Source organism: Marmota marmota, unplaced genomic scaffold, assembly GCF_001458135.2.
Source record: "Marmota marmota marmota unplaced genomic scaffold, marMar, whole genome shotgun sequence".
Lineage (NCBI taxonomy): Eukaryota > Metazoa > Chordata > Mammalia > Rodentia > Sciuridae > Marmota > Marmota marmota.
Window position 1 is genome coordinate 29,210,072 of NW_025999900.1, and position 22,186 is coordinate 29,232,257.

The 22,186-nt window shown below is 35.7% G+C and overlaps 1 protein-coding gene across 3 annotated transcripts in view; it reads left to right on the forward strand.

Annotated features, from left to right (window-relative positions):
• The window catches only part of Prkd1 (protein kinase D1), a 306,569-nt gene extending 284,760 nt beyond the window's left edge, over window positions 1–21,809 (forward strand). For 2 of the 3 annotated variants that reach the window (XM_048798722.1, XM_048798723.1), the window contains 4 exons: window positions 283–381; window positions 1,308–1,575; window positions 19,941–20,026; window positions 20,816–21,809. In XM_048798722.1, coding sequence (XP_048654679.1) covers window positions 283–381; window positions 1,308–1,575; window positions 19,941–20,026; window positions 20,816–21,034 — 672 coding nt within the window. In that variant the 3' untranslated portion in view covers window positions 21,035–21,809. Of the gene's footprint in view, window positions 1–282; window positions 382–1,307; window positions 1,576–9,805; window positions 16,301–19,940; window positions 20,027–20,815 lie in introns of those variants that run through there. The other variant, XM_048798724.1, reaches the window with a different exon arrangement.
• The last annotated feature ends 377 nt before the right edge of the window (window positions 21,810–22,186 follow it).

Below are 22,186 nucleotides of genomic sequence, written 5' to 3' on the forward strand. Positions count from 1 at the left end.
GGAGGATGGGAAAGGCAGCAGAGCACCACAGACACTAGGATGGCAATTTGTAAATCAATGGATGTGTAACTGATGTGATTCTGCAATCTGTGTATGGGGTGAAGGTGGGAGTTCATAACCCACTTGAATCAAAGTGTGGAATATGATATGTCAAAAAATTTGTAATGTTTTGAACAACCCACAATAAAAAATTAAAAAAAAAAAAATAAAAATAAATATGGATAAAAAAAAAAAAATTAATAGACTGAAATGAAAGTATTTTGGTGATTATCTTCTTTATAGATACTTGTGGCTTTGCGGCATCTTCATTTTAAAAATATCGTTCACTGTGACCTTAAGCCAGAAAACGTGTTGCTGGCATCAGCCGATCCTTTCCCTCAGGCAAGTATAAAAGCTTCTCTCAGCAAAAAGCCAGCTGACAGCGTCACTGGCTCCCAGGCAGCTTCCTGTCACCTTCTCCCTCCCAACCCCACTTCAAGATCTTTGTTTCAAGTTCTCTCTGTGTGTTCCCATCCATTTGTTACCTTCTTATATTTCAGGACTGTGATTTTGTCACTGGCTTTTCAGTTCAGTGAGTCTTAATAGTACATACCTGTGCCTTCTTATTGCTTTTCTTTTCTTTTTTGGGTTGGGTGGGGGGTGTCTTTCAAAACTGGCAACCCTAGCCTAAGGTTGAAACCACTGGCTGTGAGAGTGAGGACACTTGAGAGTCCCAGAGAGCTATCCTCTCTCTAAGGGTGGGCAAGACCTTCAGTTTCAGCGTTGTTCTCCAGGCCCAGGGCAAAATTCTTCTTTTTCTCAATTTAGAGGGTAGAAAACAACTGGATCTCTCCCTAGGGAGTCAGAGATCTTAAGTGACCTGACCATGGTTGGCTGTCTTGCTTTGCCATCTTGACACCTTCAGGTCCTGCCAATGTGCCAAAACAGAGCCAATTATTGTGGCTGGCACGACTCAACTATCTTCTGTCGTTCATCCTCATAATAAGCCCTTGAGTTAGCCCTTCACTCCCCAGACTTGCATGTTTCCCTGCCCACTTCTAAGTATACTTGTTTTCACATTTTTCTCTGGTTTTTTTTTTTGGGGGGGGGGGTTTAGATGATGTTTATGAATGAAAGCATGCCTTTGTATCAGTATGGAAACCATTGTCATCCTTTATCACTTAGCAGAAAATAGCTATTTCTTACATCATAAGAAAATCATATTGTTCTGTACGAAGAGTTATGGTAGTTTCTGACAGACTTCAACTAACCCATATACAGACACATAATTGTGATTGAATGATTTCTGCATACACTCTTGTCAACAGGTGAAACTTTGTGATTTTGGCTTTGCCCGGATCATTGGAGAGAAATCTTTCCGAAGATCTGTGGTTGGTACCCCAGCTTACCTGGCACCTGAGGTTCTAAGAAACAAGGGTTATAATCGCTCCCTAGACATGTGGTCTGTCGGGGTGATTATCTATGTAAGCCTAAGTGGCACGTTCCCATTTAACGAAGATGAGGACATACACGACCAAATCCAGAATGCAGCTTTCATGTATCCACCAAATCCCTGGAAGGAAATCTCTCATGAAGGTAATAACTTCCATGCAAAAATGATCATGACTTATTTTTTAAGAGTTATGAGTTTAATTGTGAATTATTACACTGATAAATGTTCACTGTGCCTACCAGATTAGAAGCACAAATTGATTGGTGTTGGTTGAAAGTAAATGAAAACAAAAATGTCTTTTGATGAAATGTGTGTGTGTGTTTACAAATATAGAAAAAGTAATATGTGTATTAAGAGGTAGATGAAACAACCAGAATGAACTTGTTCATATTTTTGTATTTTCTTAAAATGTACAAATATTTATATATTGACATAATGATAATGAATCTTTAGTGAAGGTTTACTTACCATGTACCTGGGTTTGTTTAATGTTGGCTCAACATATGGAAATCAATAATCGCAATTCATTACATCAATAGACTTAAAGATAAGAATCATATGATCATCTCAATAGATGCAGAAAAAGCATTTGACAAAATATAGCTCTGCTTTATGTTCAAAACACTAGAAAAACTAGGGATAGTAAGAACATACCTCAACATTGTAAAAGCTATCTATGCTAAGCCAAGGCCAACATCATTCTAAATGGAGAAAAAAAATGAAAGCATTCCCTCCAAAAACTGTAACAAGACAGGGATGCCCTGTTTCACCACTTCTATTCAACGTAGTCCCAGAAAGTCTAGCCAGAGCACTTAGACAGACAAAAGAAATTCAAGGGATATGAATAGGAAAAGAAGAATTCAACTATTGCTGTTTGTTGATGATATGATTCTATATTTAGGATCCAAAAAAATTCTACCAGAAAACTTTTAGAGCTAAAAATTGTATTAAATATTTTTAAAGTATTATCAAGAACTTTTGACATTGATATTTTAATTATCAAACCATATAAATTAGTGTGGCAAAATCTTTGTCTAGTGATTTCTTTTGTGTAATGTTAGAGTATGCATCATATTTTACCTGGCCATGTCCTTGGATGTTTGTTCAGCATTAGAACATCCTTATACATATGATTTCTATAAGTATCTATGATGACTTCTTTAGAATAGATTAACTGGGCAGTGTTGCATTAAAGCTTCTATTCTTCTTAATAAATACTGCCATCCTCTTAAAGGAAAACAGATAGTGTTTTAAAGATGGCAGGGCTGATGAGGGCAAATAAAAGACTTATTCAATGTTTTTGAAAGGTAGGTGTTCCTCAGTAAAGATGCTTTGGAGTTTATTTAATTCTCATAAAAATTTCATAAGATAGTTTTTTTTAATTATACCTGTAATTTAAATAAGAAAACTGAAATATTAAAAAGTTATGCTGTAAATTTGAATCACAAAACTAGTCAGGGGCAGGGCCAGAACTCATGCCCGAAGTCTGAACATTCATCCTTTCATTATTCCTGCTTCCTTGTTGTTTCTGGACAACATCTAGGCCAGAAGCCAATACATGCATAGGATTAACCTCTCTTATTTGATGCCTGTTACTGCATGTGTTGGTATAGCAATGGGAAAAGAATGTATATCAGCTGCCTAATGTAGATTAAATTATTAGATGTTTAGTATTAAATGGCAAGAGCTATCCATTGTCAGAGCTTTAAGTTACCATTAGCAACAACCTTTAACATCCTCTAATTACTTGTAAATTATAGCAAGGTGGATGTATCTTAAAGGAATCTGTGGCCTACAAAAGAGCTATCATATATGCCAAAGGAATAATTAAATATTTAGGATGGTTCAACAAAGATGAAAGTGAAGTATAATTATATTTCTTTTCTAGAAGACAGAAAAGAAGGCATTATCAGATAACCTGTGACCAAGGCTCTTGTTAGGAAACATCTCCTTTAAATAGAGCTAACCCTCATGCTTGATGCCTTTAATCCAGAAATCCAGTAAAATAACTTGATGCCTTTTTACAGACTTCATATCAGAATACCCTTGAAGTCAATTTAACATTTTTTGGTTATTGTCACTGGTATAGAAACCAAAGGCCTAAGTTTCTATGTCTTATGAACACTTGTTGGGAAATCACAATTTACATACATCATAGGTAACATGAAAGTAGAGAATAGAACATAAAATGCTTCAAAGAACTTGAAAGCTAGTTGGGGAGATGAGTTACACAAATTTAGAAAATTGTAAATTTATTTTCTTGAATTGTCAGAGAGGTATGAAATCAGAGTCTTCAAGTTCAGAGGAATGACAATCACTGTGAACTTGACTGGTCAAAACTACATTTTCATATAAGATAGATCTTATGCCAAATCACCAAAGAATGGTAAGGAAGAGACATAGTATTTTTGTAAGAGGGAATGATACAGGATAATTCAGAAGGATAATTCAGAATTATATTTGATCAGGAAGAACACATTTTTCTTGGCTATAGAAGTGTCAACATTTTTCTTCCTACTCAAAATGATGTGGAGACCAGCTCAGGTCAATAATAAAGCCCTCCTTTTTCTTTTTTTTTTCAATTAAATTAGTTATTCTTATATGTTATACATGATGGCAGAATGCAATTCATTTCATATTACACACATAGAGCACAATTTTTCAAGTCACCGATTGTACACAAAATCTTTTCACACCATTTGTGTCTTCATACGTGTACTTAGGGTAATGAAGTCTAACTCATTCCACCATCATTCCCACCTCCTTGCCCTCTCCTTTTCTCTCCCTCCCCTTTGCCCTATCAAAAGTTCCTCCATTCCTCCCATGCTCCCCCAGCCCCCTGCCCTATTGCCATTATGAGTCAGCATCCTTATATCAAAGAAAACTTTTAACCTTTGGTTTTGACTTGGCTGATCTGGCTGGCTAGGTGGTGTTCCCTTCCTCCCTCACTGCTCCATGTGCGTCTCCCAAAGCTGTGTGCTCAAAGAGGAAGACCTTCCCTGATAGAGGAGGACCCTGTTCTTTGGTAAAGGGTATAAGACTAGCTGTGCTCCCCTGCTGGAACCTCCAAACAAGCTCTCAAAGCCCTTCTTTTTGGTTTAGTTATTAACAGACCCCTCTCCCCAATGCCTCCTTTGCCTCATCCTTTCCTCTGAGGCACAGGAGCTGTACTATTTGCATCTCAGGATACTTTAAATCACATCAGAAACACTAAGAATCCAGATACAGGGAAATCAAAATCTAGGGCCCCACCATGACTATAAAGTCAAAGATCAAGGTCAGCAGTCCAGCAGTGTGAGATATAGCCCTATCTGCCATTTTAATTAGTCACCACCTATCTTTTGGACTTCACCTCCTCTAGGATAAGATGGGATAATGATTCCAGTCTGCATAGTGAGGCTGTAATCAAAACTGAATGAGACAAAGAATGTGAGAGGCATTTATAAAGGCAGGTGTGGGGTCAGCCAAGGACTTGAATTGAGAGGAGGACAGCAGAATACTAAGCTAAGCAATTGCCCTGGCTGGTAACCAAGTATTGATTGTGTAATTTTAGAAACTGTGCAAACTGGTATACGTGTTTCCCTGGTGTTCTTCATACATATTGCTAAGTGTCCTTTTTAGTTTTTTTTTTTTTCCACTTGAAAAAGCAAAGGAAAATGTGGAAGTCTTTGTAGCATGAATAGATGTTTCAGTATTTAAAAAAAAAAAACTGCCTTTGACATGAATTTTTTTTTCTGTTAGTGTAGACATGGATTTGATATAATATAATAGCTATGTATTGTGGTGCTTGACCTTCACACAAGAAGAGAATTTGATAAGTAATTTGCTTTAGTCTGTGTATTACAGAGAAACCAGAAAGGTTTAGTGACTTAACTAAGGTCACACAATGATCATGAAATTAAGGGGTTGGCCTTGAAATCAAAATCTGTCTCCCTTCTTTACACTATGCATTGTTACCCCAAAGGGTTCTTATTTCTGGATTGGTATTTAGGAACCTATGGAGTTTTATACTCATTATGTATTCTTGCTATGATAATATAATGAATATCAGCATCATGGAAAGATACTTACTAATAATCTGTCAGTGAATTAATCGGGACAGAAACCTATCTGAGCAAATAAGATAATTTATTGACTCACACAGTTGAGAAATCCAAGAGGTAAACCTGAAGATTCAGCTGGATTCTGCAGTTCAAGTGTTAGGTTTCTCCACCTCACAGCTCTGCTTTGTTTTAAGGGGGCTTCCTTCTCAGGCAGACTCTTCATATGCTGCCAATTTATTCCCAGCAGCTCAGGCTTACCTGCTACTTATTGTTGTTCATGATCTCAGAATGGAAGAGCAATCATCTCCCTGTAGCCACAGATTCTCTGAAAGGGGCCCCTTGACTATGCTTGGATCCCGTAGTATCTAGGGGACAATCACACAGTCACCCCAGGAGCCTGGCTCTGATTGGCCCTATGGGTGATCATGAGTCCCTCCAGTTAGGAGAAAGGAAGTTCCTACAGGGAAAAGATGCTAGGATAAAAATAAATGCAAAAGCATTAATAGGTGTCCATTTTAAAAACAGAATTTTTTTGCACATATAAACCAAAATATGATTTGAGAAATGAGAGAAAATCTTAAAGCTTAGCAAATATTACAAGTAAAAGCGAGAGGGTAAAATTAATTAAAAAATTAAATAGGAAAATATTAAAATATTAGTAATTAAAATTTTATAGCATTTGCCTTATAAAAAAGCACTAAACACGTTTTGTATATAAACTCACTTAGCCATCCTAAACTTTTATTAAATACTATTATTGTTTCCATTTTGAAGATAAGGAAATGTAGACATAGAGGGGTAAGTAGCTTGTCTGAGTGGGGCCAGTTTGCAAATCCTGTCAGCTGGTTCCAAAGTAAATGCTTTTATCTACAACATTTACAGACTCTTGATTATCCTTCTAATGTGGTTAGCCATCCTGTTACATTAATTTTTAAAATGATTTCACCTGCTTAGAGCTAGAGAAGCAATGCAATTTGTCATAATCTCTAAAAATCCTGGGAAATGGGATCATGTTCTGGTAAACAACCTGAATATAGTGATATTAATTACTACCTCCCTGGATTATATTACATATTAAATGAGATTGCACTTGGACATGCTTACCATAGTGATTAGCAGAACACATTAGCTTTAAATACCTTGATTACTTTTTAATTCCCAGTCACTTTACAAATTCCGTTCTTCTTTTATCTATCACTCTAGTATGTTTATATTTACTTTTTTATGTATGTACAAACGCAAATGTAACTATAATTATTTATAAAGATATAACTACATTTATATGTACTTAACTATAGTTGATATAATAAAATAATAGTAGGGAATTACATGTAACTAAGTGCATATAGCCATCATATTCAATTATACATAATATCTATGTAATATATGTATGTATTTATATGCAAAAACACATATACAAAACAGTGCAGCATAAATCATATCATTACAGACAGTTACACAAGTGGAGACTCTAGCCCATCAGGGGACAGTGTTTGTGATTATATCAGTGTGTCCTAAGGCAGTCTTGTGTGTTCTGCTGCGTTTCATTTCATCAATGCTACTATCTGGATGACCATTTTTCATCATCTGATATATCCATCACTGCCCTGTCAGAAATTAGAAATGGCCTCACTATCACCTCCTGCTTTATCTCATTCCAGGTGAGGATTAGCACTTGGCACAGCCATCTTACTAACTTTCTTACTTAGTTCCTTGATAGGACATGTGTACTCATTTAAAAATATTCGCTTGATTTGGCAAATTCACTTATAATACAGAAAGAGCAACCCATTGTCAGTTTGTTTTGTTTTGTTTTGTTTTACGTAACCAGGTAAAACTGAAGAATTGCAACTTACTTGATCATTCACCAGTATGCCCCTCCTTTCATTTGCATTATTTAAAACTCCTAAAGAACAAGAGACAAACCAGGGTATCCTCCATGTATCTCACAGGTGGTACATTTTAAGAGTGATATTGCCTTTAAAAACCCCAGAAAATTGCAAACAAGAGTGTCTATCACTTAAGAAGTGATACCAGGAGGGAAGAGCTTAAAATGGGAAATGGGGGAGGGAGTAAAACTAACAAATAGTTGAAATAGAAATATTTGTAAAGCAAGGGATTCCTAATAATTTTGCTAAAGAACCACTTTGATTATGGCTCATTTTAAATCTATCATGGCCTGCTCTAGATCTATAGTGGGCGATTTTAACTTTGGCATACCAACAGGTAATTAGAGAAGCTATTTTAAAATGTAGGCTCCCTGGTTCCACACTTGTAAACTGTCGGAGAAAAAGTATAAAATTCCTCTCATCCCTAACATCTCTTTACATCCACATCATCTTTTTGATCAGAGAAATAAAACCAGGACATGTTCTTGGTTCAAAATTTTAGATAATATTTCAATATATTTCAAAATTTTTGATATATTCAGATATATTTCAATTTTAGATATATTTCAAAATAGTAAGATTACAAAAGATAGCACAGGCATCTTTTGTCAAAAAGAAAGAAGACAAATATATAAATCCAGGGCAACTAAAAGTTATATAATACAGAAGCAACTAAGATGTGTGTTATGATTTTGAACTATTAAAGAAATGTAGGAAAAGAGAATCCTTATAACACTTAAAGTCTCATTGAATTGACATAGTTGTGGGTTTGAGGTTCTAGGTAATAGCTATAGGGGAGGGTTTTTACCTAGAGTTCATACATTTATAATAATTATATACAAATCATTTCACATAATGCTTATTAATTTTAGATAACATTTAAACTAAATAGGTCTGACTTAATTATAATTATGCAAAAGATTATAAATAACGGAATCCTATAACACTAGGAATAAGGAGGACAAAAAAAAAGCGGTGAAGAGAATTATAAGAGCCCAAACTTCCAGAGTTCATGTGAGATACTGCATGGATTAGTTATATAAATTTACATATGTCATTTAATATTCAGTTTAGTTAAAAGTTAAGAATTTGAAATAAGCATTATGTATTATCAATATTTACTATATCTTTTAACTGGCTATATCTCTCATATTGTATGTTAGGACCTGATCTAAATTACAAAGGTTGCCTGCCAGTACAATAATTTAATGTATTTAAATTGATTGGGAGGATGAAGAGGACAATAAGGTAGAGAAAACTAAAATGAAAAGATTCATTATCTTTAATGGAAGGAAATCACATTTTTAAAAAGTGATTCTTCTTTAACTATCTGTAGTAAAGGACCAGTTGGTTTTTGCTTTAATCTCTAAACATATGGACCAGTACTTTGTAAAATATTTTTTTAATGTGAGAGCAATGTAAAATGGATACAAAGTTTCCAGAGACTCAGTCTCACTCTCTGTACTTATAACAGACCAATAACAAACAATTCAGAATGGCACTGATCCGTTCTGATTGTTCACACTTGAGTAGCACTGGTTTAAAGTTAGTGAATCAAGCATAAAAGATACTGCATTATTCAGAGGCATTCAGGTAATTAGAAGAAGAATTTAAAATAGGTACTCTCTAAATAGTGGGTCAAAAGTGAAAAGAGAGGTTTTTATTTTTTCTCTTTGAAATCTTCTTACTGAAGAGTTCAGTAATAATCATATTTCTTATGTGATTATTCTCTATGTATGACGATTATACAGCTTTCCCCAGGTGCTTAGGATAACTTTTGTAAAAACTAATACAAATAAATAAAGGACATGAAGTTAAAGAAGGATCCAGGAATAATGGAGTACCTTTTGCATAATTATAATTCTTCCATGCCTGGTCTAAAAATTGAACAAAATTTTAAATAAATATAAATATTATGTAAAAATGTCATTCTCTGAAAATCTTTAAGATTCTATTTCCTTTTCAATAACACCAATCACTACAGTGTGACTGAGCAGATGAAGATGTTATCTTAAGTCTCTAAACCTATCATGTCCTCACAAAGAAGAATTTTCAATATGAAAACCAAATGAATTCTCTTTTTCTACATTCCTTCATTGCTCAGATTCACAGCACATTTCTTGTGTGATTATTCTCTGTGTATGACAATTGTACAGCTTTTGTTTTCCTTGGAGTTTCTTCTCTGAGGAAGAGAAGTGACATGGTGAACTAAATGATGCAGACTGTGTAGTTAGTGAAGTGACACATAATTTGCTTCAGTGCAAGTTGTTTCATTAAGAGACTGTTGACAGACTTGCAATAATGGAGGGGAAAGCATTTGCTAGAGTTAACAATACATTTCCATCATGATGTGTTCATTTAGAGGAGTAGAGTAGATTTGAGGAAGGTTAGTAGTGGGGCTATGGAGATCAACAGAGAAATTACTACTTTTTCTCTTTCAGAGTTCTGATATTTCTTTATATGCCATTAAAGAAGCAAGCAGGCAGTAATCAACACAGAGGCAGCCTCGGAAATTGTCTCACGATGAGCCCTGACCCCTGCAGGCAGAAGGTCATTTTCTGTGTTCACAGGTGAAGTTTGAAGAAGCACCTATTCCCCAGTCACCTGCTGTGTTGTTACTGCTCAGTTTCAGAGTCACATGGCTAGTTGATATTCTCAAGAATTAAGATCAGACAGGAAGCCTCAGCATACCATATATAAAAAGGAAAAAAAAAAAGAAAGGAAATGCACTTTCATTAATCCAAAAGCTTGCTTTTAGTGCAAAATTAATTATCCAATTGTGATTGTGTGCCCATTATGTAGGTTCCCTCCACTTGTGTGCTCTGACTGCTTCAATGGTAGTATTTATACCTCTTCTTTTCCCTGATAAGCACAACTATAATTTATTCTTCTAGTTTATCTCAGTCATCAGCTGTACAGTATAGACTATAGGGTATCTCAAGACATAGAATGACCACTATATTAACAACTGAATTTATCAAAGCATCTAAATTTTATTTTAAAAGCATTTTTGTTTTTGCCATTCCACTTGATAAATTCAAATAAAATTGGTCACAAGTGTGTTTTTCCCCCAGAAATTGGAGATTGAAAAATACAGCCAGTACAAACACAAAGAAAAGCTAAATAAAAGCCTAGCACCATTACCACATGGTATGTTTTCAAAATCTAACAGTGTTCCAGAATGCTAAATACTTAAGTTGGAAGTAGCACTTTGCCATGAAAAGGAACCAGCTGTAGGTCTCTCTTTCACTCCATATTGTTCAAAACAAAAAATAACCCCATTGAAAATAAGCCTCGGGTAGATGAGACCCAGAAATCCAATGGATTGGGAAACAAAAGAAAGACAATTGTCATTTTAATAATTAAACTGTGTTTGTAACAGTTTATGAGGCTTGCAGATCCAGCAAGCCTGCTGAATATTAATGAATAGATTGATTTGTCAACATATTAACACCACTGTCAGACATAACAGCACGCAGGAGAGGCGTGGGGACTAGCCAGTGAACTACTTAAAAATGCTGACTGGGTGCCAGGAAATTTAATCACAATTGATAAAGTAAAGTGAATGATGTGGGTCAGAGCCTCCATGGGGTTTAACATTTTAAACAATCTCAACTTAAAATTCTGGAATCAATTGTGTTCAATGATTTTTTTTTTGTCATATTCTTTCATAAGAGCTTTAAAGTTATGAGCCAAAGGCATGTGATGATTTGAAAAATATGTACCGGTAGATTGAATTGTGTGTGTGTGTGTGTGTGTGTGTGTGTGTGGTGTGTGAATATTTTATAATCCAGTGAGGTAATATCTGAAACCATTGCCCACTAGGAAAGGAATCATCTATTTTGATAACAAGTAAAATATAATTAATGGCAATGTTTCTAATAAGTGACTATTTGTAGAGAATAACTGCTCATAAGTTTGAGCAAGAACATTGCCATTGTAAGTGCTCAAAAGTTGGCTTTTTATTTGCCCCCCCCCACAAATTGAAATATTTTCTTATATATTTCAATTATAAGGTTAAAATTTCACTTCTGGATATAAATCACAGTTGTGTTGAAATATGACGTCTGAATATATATGGGGAGATAGCTGACTAGAGGATCAGAAAAGATTAAATATTTGGTGAGTTTGCTTCCTTCCACAAAAACAAAACAGAATAATATTTCAAAATACAGGATGTTAAAAATCTTATCTAACCCTTATATTGCTCCTCAGTACTAATCTACTGAGCAGAATATTCTTAAATTGCTCCAGTGATGGAAAATACACAATTTTTTGAGGATCCAAATTTTTTCTTAACTCAACCCTAATACAATAAGCAAAAATATCTCTAGTGTTTATGCCCACTGGCAGAACAAACCCAGTCCCTTTCCAAGTAAAGGTTCATCTCAGATGTTTGAAAGCAGCCCTCACATTTCCCCAGGCTCCTCTTCTCCTGGGCAGTCAGTTTTCCATCAAACTCTCTGTTTACTCTGATCCAAACACAATCCTCTTTGCCTCTGTTCTTTTTAAATCAAACCTCAGAAAGTGTCTGACTTGGGGTTCAACAAATCTAATGAAGAGTGATGCGAAGATACCACTTACCTCATTATAATGAATATTTCTTTTAGCATGGCATAAAATAAAGTTTGATTTGGGGGCAAATAGTAGACATATCAAATCCACTGTGAATTTAAAAACCTGAATTTCTTTTTATACATGTTGTTGATATGACAGATTTTCCAGTTCTGTATTTAGATCTTGGGGCAGGTGGAATTGAGAATACTTAGTTCCATTTGTCCCTGTTAAATGTTATCAGGATGGCCCATTGCTCCAGCCTGTATATATTTGGAGAATTTTGTGATCCAACTTACTTAATCTTCCTGTCAGTGTCTTCTGAGTCAAAGTTATTCTGAAGCCCTCCTGTGTCTTCATTCCAGAATATTGAACAAAATGGGACTGAAAACAGATACCTTTCTCTGTGCTTAAGTACTTTTCTCTGTATTTAGATCTGTTTGTTCAAGGGCTCATTGGACAGCATCACAATAGTTATGAACCTCCTCCAGTGTTCACATATTCCATAACTACTCAAAATCTGGTCTACAGACCAGTAATATTGGCAACCTGGGCACCATTAAAGATAGACTCTCAGAACCAGGTGGTGTTACACACCTATTATCCCAGTGATTGGGAGGCTAAAACAAGAGGCTGGCAAGTTTGAGACCAACCTCAGGAACTTAGCAAGGCACTCAGCAACTTAGTGAGACCCTGTCTCAAAAAAAAAAAAAAAAAAAAAAAAGGTTGCGAATGTGGTTCAGTGGTTAAGGGATCCTGAATTCAATTCCCAGTACCTCCCCCCACCAAAAAAAAAGATGGACTCTTAGGCTCCTTCCCAGATTTACCCAATCAGAATCTTCATTTAAGATTTCCAAACTATTATTCATGTTTGTTAAAATCTGAGATATTACTTAGCATAGTTATACTAGACTCTAGCTGCACGTATTAGAAACCCCTGAGACTCCTACAATGACCAATACCTACCTGGAGGCCTTTTCCCTAAAGATTTTCACTTGGTTTATTAGTATTTAAAAATGAAAATCTCCAAAGGATTTTCAAGTGTAATGACAATGTAAAAAAGAAAAAGAAATATCTACCTAAACTTAGCAGAATTACATATTTTTATTTCTGCCCTAAATGCTGAATCAGCTGGACATCAGTTTGACTTGTGTGTGCTTGTGTTGAAACAATTCATGATGTCCAAGATTGTGTTGCCAGTCCTCAGGAAGAAATGAAATTGAATGTGAAGCAAAAGAGTAACCATTGATAGAATGACTTTCTACAGAGGAAAGAACTGAAAAAGGAAAGACAGGAGCTCAAATCTCTAAAGGTCTTGCACTTCACTGGATTCCGGTAATTGACTCAGGAACGAGTGAGATGATGGTTTCCAGTGGCCTTGCTTGCTGCTGGCAGCCTCTGGTTTCAGCCCCTGAGAGGAGCATCCCAGTTAGTGTTGCTGGGCAACGGCATGCTGGGTTGAGAGCTGGAATGTGAAGGGTTGCAAAACGATTTTTAAAATAAACACACAACTTACCATCGGCATGAAGCAAACCAAAGGGAGAGAAGTACTGAGCATTGCCTTGCAGCAGACAGTGAGCCTGAAGTGAATGGGAATAAAGAAAACACTGGCTCAAAGGCAAGGAGCCTAGCAGTTACTTGGTGATGGCTACATCAAAAGAATGATAGTTTTGATATGGTATATAATTTGAAGTTATGGACCTGAATAATTTGGGGGCGGAGAGAAGACAGAATGGACGAAAACAAAAACAACAAAAGAAACCAGTCCTGTGGTGTGACAAGCAATCTCCTTTCTGTAAAATAACATAATCTATATTGCAATATTCTCAGCATCATTCTGATTTTCTGATAATCCTATCTATGGTATCTGACATTTTGTAGAGTTGTGATCTCCTACGATCCAGGAATATTTATAACCAAAATGTACAATCCATATGCACACAATATGGGTATTAAAACTTAGAGCTGAGAAAAAATGACATTTAAATTTCTAATTACTGTATTAAAGCTACCAAATGCTAGTAAGCATTTCTCTAGTGCTTTAAAATTTAGATGCATTTTATTTTAAAGATTTATGAAATACCTGTGCAAATACCCAATCTCTGTGACCCCAAAGGAGCTAAAATCAAGTGTAGAGACACAGGCATGAAAAAATAAAAGTAGAAGTAAAATGTGACTGACAGGTGTGACCTAAGGGACCCACTAAGTATTCAGTGTCCACTTTTCTTTTTGAAGGGTTTTTTCCAAGCTTTGGATACTCTCTAGTTAAGTCATGGCAAGGGCACATGCAAAGGTACATGAATACACACACATACAACCTGTTGTGTCCACACACTTGAAATGGAGAATAACTGCAATATAGTTTTCATAATTTCAAAGATTATTCTATTTTGATATGAGAAGAATGGAATGGAATCTATACAATTATACTCTAATGGAACATTACTTTTTATATGAAAACATAAAGCCCACAGCACCTGCATATACTATTTAATTGCTTGTTCTCGAGTCCTTATGCACCTAGAAAATAGGGTTACACAGAAGTTCAGCTCCCCTAATGTTTACTTTAAGGCCCATTTAACTCAGAGACAATGTTTGATAAAATGTTCTCTTTACTTTCCTGACATTTTAGTCTCTCAACGGATGGAGTAAGGAGGGAAAATGCTGTGTAGGAAGGTGGGAGGGAAGTAACAGCCAAGGGTTCATTGCAGAAAAAAAAAAAAGAAAGAAAGAAAAAGCAAATTTCCTTATTTTCTTAATTTATAAGAAATAGTATGAATCCCTGGCTAGAGGTATTTTAGAAGCACAAAGTCAAAAGTGGCCAGAGTAATATTAGGAAGACTGACTTCCAGAATAAATAGGCATATACGATCAGAAAATAATCAACCCACTCTTTGAAAAATGGTACTGTATTTACTGCAAAGAGAAGGAAGATCCAGCCATTGCCTATTTCACTCCTGTTTTCTTCAGGGGTAGGCCCTTCACCTGAGATGATAAGGAGATGTAACCCTCAGAGTTTAGAGAATTCTTACTTCCTGCATTGCTTTGGCTCTAGACCAAATCCAGCTGTTCAAAATGGCATCTGCTTACTTCCTCAAAGGACAAATACCAGCACTTTGTCACAGTATACCTCACCTTATGAAATCCAGGTTTGGGGATAGTCTTTTTGCTATTTTTGTGGAAGGAGGTATTAGAGACCCATAATTTCTGAGGCTTTCTCTACTTCACAAGTATCTCTTTCTGATGGGCTCCAGATTTTTCATGAGCTCTAAGTCCTTGGGGAGTTCCAAGTGACCTGAAGTTTCTGTATTCTACCTCTCCCCTTTAGACACCAGCGTCCTGTCCTGCTCTGCCAGCAGGCTACCTTTCTGATATACCATTCTGCACCCTTTTTCTTTCCATCTTGTTTTCCATAGCCAGACCATGTTGCCTTTCTCCTTTGTTCTGTTTTTGAGAAGATTTCACAGAAGAGCCCAGAGTTTTCTGTCTTTTTTGATTTTTCTCTTTCTCCTCTCCCTCACAGTTCCAAACCTAACATCTTCTAGGTCAGAAATCTGAATTTTTATTTTAATTTTGGAATTGCAGTTAAGATTCTATTTGGACTTCTTTTTTATTTTATTTACTTCTTTTTTTTTTTCCTGATTGTTAGCTCTCTCCTGGGACTGCTGTGGCTGGTCCAGTTTTGCCAGTTTTATTACTTCTTTACTGGTTTGCCTTGGAAACATTATTCTACATAGGACAGTCTCTTCTGGGAGCTAATACCTAGGGATCACTTAGTATGAGCCATAAGGTGGATGAAAACTGAATATTAGAGAAGCTAACAGATGTGCTTTTAGAGCCACTGTAATTTTTAATAATCCATAGATAAAGTGAGAAAGATACTAGTATAATTAAGACTGACCACATTTGTCTGAAATTTTTAAAGGGAGAAAGAATGGATCCTGAAATCAATCAATAAGAAGCTTAGTATTTATTCCTGACAAAATCCTACAGTGAAGAATTGAATTAATGATTTGCAAGCATTTAGATAATAAATCCTGGTCCTTAGAAGGAAACAACCAAATGTCAGTATTAATCAGTATTAGTTTGCTGAGAATATATTATTCTAGAATACCTGAACTTTCTTTTTAAGTAGGATTGCCAGATTGGTGGAATAAGTAATATTAAGGACTGATGTGTCTTGACTATAATAAAACATTTGAAAAAAACCTTTCATACAGTAGCCTTTGGAGAATATCATAAAATATGGACTGGTTGGGAACTCTCCTAGGAGGAAATGTTGCTTGTTTATAAGCCTTGCTCAAAGAATAATTAATGGGCCTGGCAGTTGGGAGTGTGATCTCTAATACAGTCAAAAAGCCCTATGTTTACATCTTATCCTGGAAAAAAAAAAGGCTCTACTACATTGATTAATACATAGCAGATGGGTTTATTCAGTGTGGACATGGCAGAGGCTAGGAGGATGAGCACATCTCTAATGAGGGGATCATGTCACATTCAAAATAGTCTTTGAGTGCTCAAGTGTAGACTATAGTCACAAAGATACACAGACACACACCCACACAAACAAATCTCTGCATTCCAATCCATAATAGTGTGGTGAAAACATAAGAAGAATTTAATGTTCACGATTAGAAAAAAAAAATTAAATAGTTAATATTTCACATTATTATCAGTTAATAATAATGACCCAATGGTATAATATGACTGCAGTCTGCCTTAGGATGTCAAAGCACAGGCTTTGAAGCCAAGTGCCCTTTCAACCTTAGCTCCATTGCCTAGGAGTTGTCTGATATTGATTGAGTTACATGGAATTTTGAAATTTTTTCTTTCCTATAAAGTGGAGATTAAAATAATATCTATTTTCACAGGGTTGATATGAGGACTACATAAGAATATGAATGTAAAAATTTTTAAAGAATAAAAAACCTCAATCCTAAGATATATGAATAATATCTGTGTGTATGAATCAAATTGGCAGTTAATAGTGAAGACAATTCTGGTCAATAATGATCTATGAATTTTAGCAAGGACTTTGAAAAGTAAAGCTAGTGAATATTAAAATAAGGTTCTACAGGAAGACTGAGGGGTCTAAAAGGCAATTAAAGGAACTATCATATGTAAGGGGAAAGGGAATCCCTGTGTCAGATTTGAAGAGCTGTCACATAGAATGGAGTTAAGCTTTCCATTGCATCTAGAACATAAACAGGACCAAGGAGGATAAGTTATGCAATAAAAACATTCTTTTTCTTTGAGTAGGATACTTAAAGGTCCAAGATTTAAGGTGACATATTTTGTCCTATAATCATGGTGTGAGGAGCGTAAGTGTGCGTCCTTCATAAATAAATCAGGAACTTTTCAAGGCTGGGGTTTTATTATTTATCATTAACTGTGTGTGTGTGTGTGTGTGTGTGTATGTGTGTATGTACACTAGGGATCAAATTCAGGGCCTCACACATGCTAGGCAGGTGCTGTACCACTGAGCTACATCATGCCCAGCTCTATCATTAACTTTATATTTCCCAGTTACCAACAGCAATTAGTAGGTATGATTTGGTGAATGAAGAAATTAGAAATGAGTGATTAATACAAATATGTGAAGAAGTCTTAAAATATGTTTATGGTAGCAGCATAGACATGGCCAGTAAAGAGAACATTGTAAGAAAGATGTTCTTTAGTCTCTCTTTTTAAAAATGGGTACAGCCAAAGGCATTTTGGATGGTTCAGTTAACGCTGGATTGAAAGACACTCAATTGATGAAAAGGGTGTTTTGAGAGTTCCAGAAACTGAGTAGAATGAAGCTCTTAAATACCAGTGATGGACCTGCTTTCTGAGTAACCCTGAGGTCCCAACGCCGAACTACAGTTTTCCACATGTAATTAATTATTGCTATTTTCTGCTGCGAGGAGCCACAAATTTTATTTATATGCACACATTTCTGCGTACACACCATGACCCCTCTAATTCTCTCCTTATGTCCTAACCTGTCTTCTCTTGGAAACACAAGCCTTTGCCTTGCTGTGCTTATTCAGGCCTCAGGGTGTCTGTGGCTTGGTCAGATGATTGTGACGGATGATTGTGTACCTCATTCAGAAGAATGATTTTTTCCATCTTCCCATATTCCATTCCCTTCAGACACTTCGTTTCTCCTCTGGCAGTATTTCCCTCCCCATTAGGCCATGTGGCTCACCGTTGGAGCCCATTTGGGCACAAACCAGACCTTTTGTCGAGTTACTGTACACCTACCTTCCTAATTATAGAATTCAAAGCAGAATGAGTGAATTAATACCATGTATTTATTCCCTGCAGTGTCCAGGGAAGTGTACAGCCTTAGCATGCTATAGCGGCACATGAGCTCTCCCTTCGCCCTTCATCCCCCATTTTTGCTGTGTGACTCCGCAGCAGCAAGAATGGAAGGTGCACTTTACTCACCAGTGAGTAAATCATGTGAATGGATGTTTTAAAGTACATGCCCTATACACAGTTCACTGAGAGAACTCTACTTTCAAAAGCATTTTGAGAACACATGCTTGGAATTTGAAATTGTACTAAGTACTATGTTTCTTCAGGTATCCAAGCTGAGGCAGGACTACATAGGCATAGATGACATTTAAGTGTGTGCTGTTGCATTAAATTTCTCCAATTAAGGACTCTTTAGCGTTTGATTTACAGCCTTTCAGTGCCGGCAAATACTTGGACAATTAGCACCAGTAAAACCCAAAGACATATTACCAAAAGACTGTAGAGATCACTTCTCTTTACTTGATAACAAGGAGGATTCTGATTGAATGAAGCGGTCTTTGTTCCTCTGGACTCAGGCAGCAGGCTGTATTTTCATGTCTATATAGGTTGTTGTAGGCCAGACAGTGGCATCAAAGCTGTCTGGTCCATTACATGAGGCTGGGAAAGTTTGGGAGTTGATTCTTATTCTTATTATTTTTTAATCAGCTACCTATTTAAGATTTTTTTTTTTTTTAGAAAAATCCATCTTTCAGACCTAATACCCAGAATAGATTAAAGGTGAGAATTCACTCTCTAAAATATAAATGCTTTCACTATTTTGGCATATTTTGCTTAATTCTTTGGGGGAAGAAAAATGATGAAAAGAAAGAAAGACATGTAGAAATTATTATAAAGTGAGTGGGAAGTGTAAGGTAATGACTTAATAATGAACAGTTAATGATATAGGCTGAAAATAAAATTTCCAGAAAAGGTGAGAACTCTGTCCCATGGTACTATGGGCAACTAGGATGCTTTGTAGACAAGATAACTGACAAGAGGAATCCTTTTTCTTCCTAAATTTCATAAATCAGAGCCCCAACCCTGACTATAATTTTGATCCCTCAGTGAATAATTCTTATTAGGTTTCTTTTCATCTTCCCTCAGGAAATTAATAAAAATGATATAATTCCAATTTATTGGAATATTTTATATTTTTAAAGCAAAAGCAAGGTGAAAGAGACAAAAGTGGTCTTCTCTTGGACCATTAATTTAGGCTCCAAGTTATCCTCAGAGGTGACCCAAGTTATGCTAGATTTTCCCATTTACGTAAGATGTCTAGATGTCTGTAACTTACCTCAAGACCATAAGCCCAGTATGTGCTTTCAAATATTAAATATATTTTGTAACAAAATTAGTAAATGCTTTCTCTTGAATATTAGTTTTATCTTTACAGTGATGCAAGTCATACTTAAATTATGTCTATTTAAACAAAATACCTACAGTAGAAAATGTATAAAAGAGTAGTAGACCCATTGAAATTCACATTATATTCAAAATAGACTCTGATACTTCTTCCTCCACAATTATTTCCAACTTCATATTTTTAGTATCCAAAACAAAATGAAGGGCAAGGTTTTAGAATTCTCCAGAGGATTTTTTTTTTTTTCAGATTCTAGTGCATATTATCACTCTGCTGCATTTAACTTTGTAAAAATAACAGTTGCAAAATATACTGTAAATGAATTATATATTTGTTCTATATCTGTCATCTGTTTTTACCAATAATTAATTTTTTTTCAGCCATTGATCTTATCAATAATTTGCTGCAAGTAAAAATGAGAAAGCGCTATAGTGTGGATAAGACCTTGAGTCACCCATGGCTACAGGTAAAAATCAATCACCATTTTTTCTCAGTTGAGATTTCAAGTATTTATAGGATTTTGATATTAAAAGTAGAAGTATTTGTCATATCAATTTTCCTGCCAAAATACATGCAATTTCTTAGGTTTTAATAACAATTTAATATTTCTGAAACTCTTGTCTTTCAACCAAGAAAATTTTGGTGAGGGAGACGCATACATACACACATGCACACATACAAAAAAAGTGCGAAGGATCATAACAGAACTCAGAGGACCAGATTTCAAAAGCATCTGTATGTGTAATCCTGATAAATGTCCAAATAGATACCCATCTGGTCATGCACTGTGTCATTTGGAAGCTGTATTTTTAAATCCGAGGATATTATGCATGAATAGAAATACACGACAAATATGAAGTGTATGGACATGCTTGTAGTCTCTTAAATATTTATTTTCACCTTGAACCCAAAGTTTAGAAAAACGATTCTCTGAAATACTAAAGGATTATTTTTAGGCATTAAATTTCAAAGGAACACCAACATTCCTAACTGCTTGACTAAGAGCATTAATTGCCCACACTTTGATCCATGGTATCAAATAAACACTATGTATTTTCAAAGGTTAAGCAAATAGGATGGCCTTGGTGCTGATGCTGTCACTTGAGGAGGATGTACGATGAATGATGAATGATAACAGTACCATTATAGTGGGAAAAGGGGGACAACTCATAGATGGTGGGAACTGACAACATATGAAACAGCATGTTGAGTTGTAATGATCTCTAGGGTAATATTTTGAAATTTTTTTCTTCAGGACTATCAGACCTGGTTAGATTTACGAGAGTTGGAATGCAAAATTGGGGAACGCTATATCACCCACGAAAGCGATGACTCCAGGTGGGAGCAGTATGCAGGCGAGCAGGGGCTGCAGTACCCTGCACACCTGATCAACCCAAGTGCTAGCCACAGTGACAGTCCTGAGACGGAAGAAAGAGAGATGAAAGCCCTCAGTGAGCGTGTCAGCATCCTCTGAGTTTCATCCCCTATAATCTGTCAAAACACTGTGGAATTAATAAATACATACGGTCAGGTTTAACATTTGCCTTGCAGAACTGCCATTATTTTCTGTCAGATGAGAACAAAGCTGTTAAACTGTTAGCACTGTTGATGTATCTGAGTTGCCAAGACAAATCAACAGAAGCATTTGTATTTTGTGTGACCAACTGTGTTGTATTAACAAAAGTTCCCTGAAACACTAAACTTGTTATTGTGAATGATTCATGTTATATTTAATGCATTAAACCTGTCTCCACTGTGCCTTTGCAAATCAGTGTTCTTCCTTACTGGAGCCTCCTTTTGGTAAGAGAAAGAGCCTGTCCATGAAATAGTTCTGTTTGGTGTGTCCCATTTGTGTTATCATAGTAAAGCAAACTCTTGAAGAGTAGATTGTTACCAGTGTTCTATGAACAACTCAAATCTCACGTGGAAAAAAAAAAGAAAAAGATTGGGGAGAGGGGATATTATACCCAAAGACAAAGATGCATGGAAAAGTTTTACTGTGTGATTTCAAATCCTTATATTGCCTGGTGTGCCTCAGTATATTTAAACTCAAGTAAGTGCACCCAGGCATGTGGAGCTGACTGCTCTAAAGCCTAAATGCCTTAGAAATGTAAACTGTTATATATAAGACAGATATGTTTCTCCCTTTCTTACACTACCCTGTTGTACTATGGAAAATCAGCAGCTAAGCAACCTTTTTGTCTTTTGTGTATTTTTTCAATAATAACAAATAAATATTCTTGTCAAAATATGTGTCCATCTGATTGAATTATTTTTATTAGTGGTCCATAGTAGTGTTGTCAGGCCAATTAGGTACAGAGATATCTTCTCAAAAAGCAGAAAAAAAAAAGTCTCATGATCTAGAAGTTAGCCTGATCTACTCTGAAGTATATGTTGCAAAGTACAGTTTTACCTTTCTGTCTCATATCATCTAGCTTCCACTGGAGTAGAATAGAATGTTTTCCCAGGGGAAAATGACCAAAGCTAAACAGGAGGTTGGAAGCATACATAGGAGCACTGCAATGTTAATTTCAGTGTAGTTTCTTGATTTAGTCAGTTTGGCCCAGAAATTTGTAAGGATGTAAGTTTCTTTTCATATGACCTAAGTAAGATGTTCTTCAGTGAA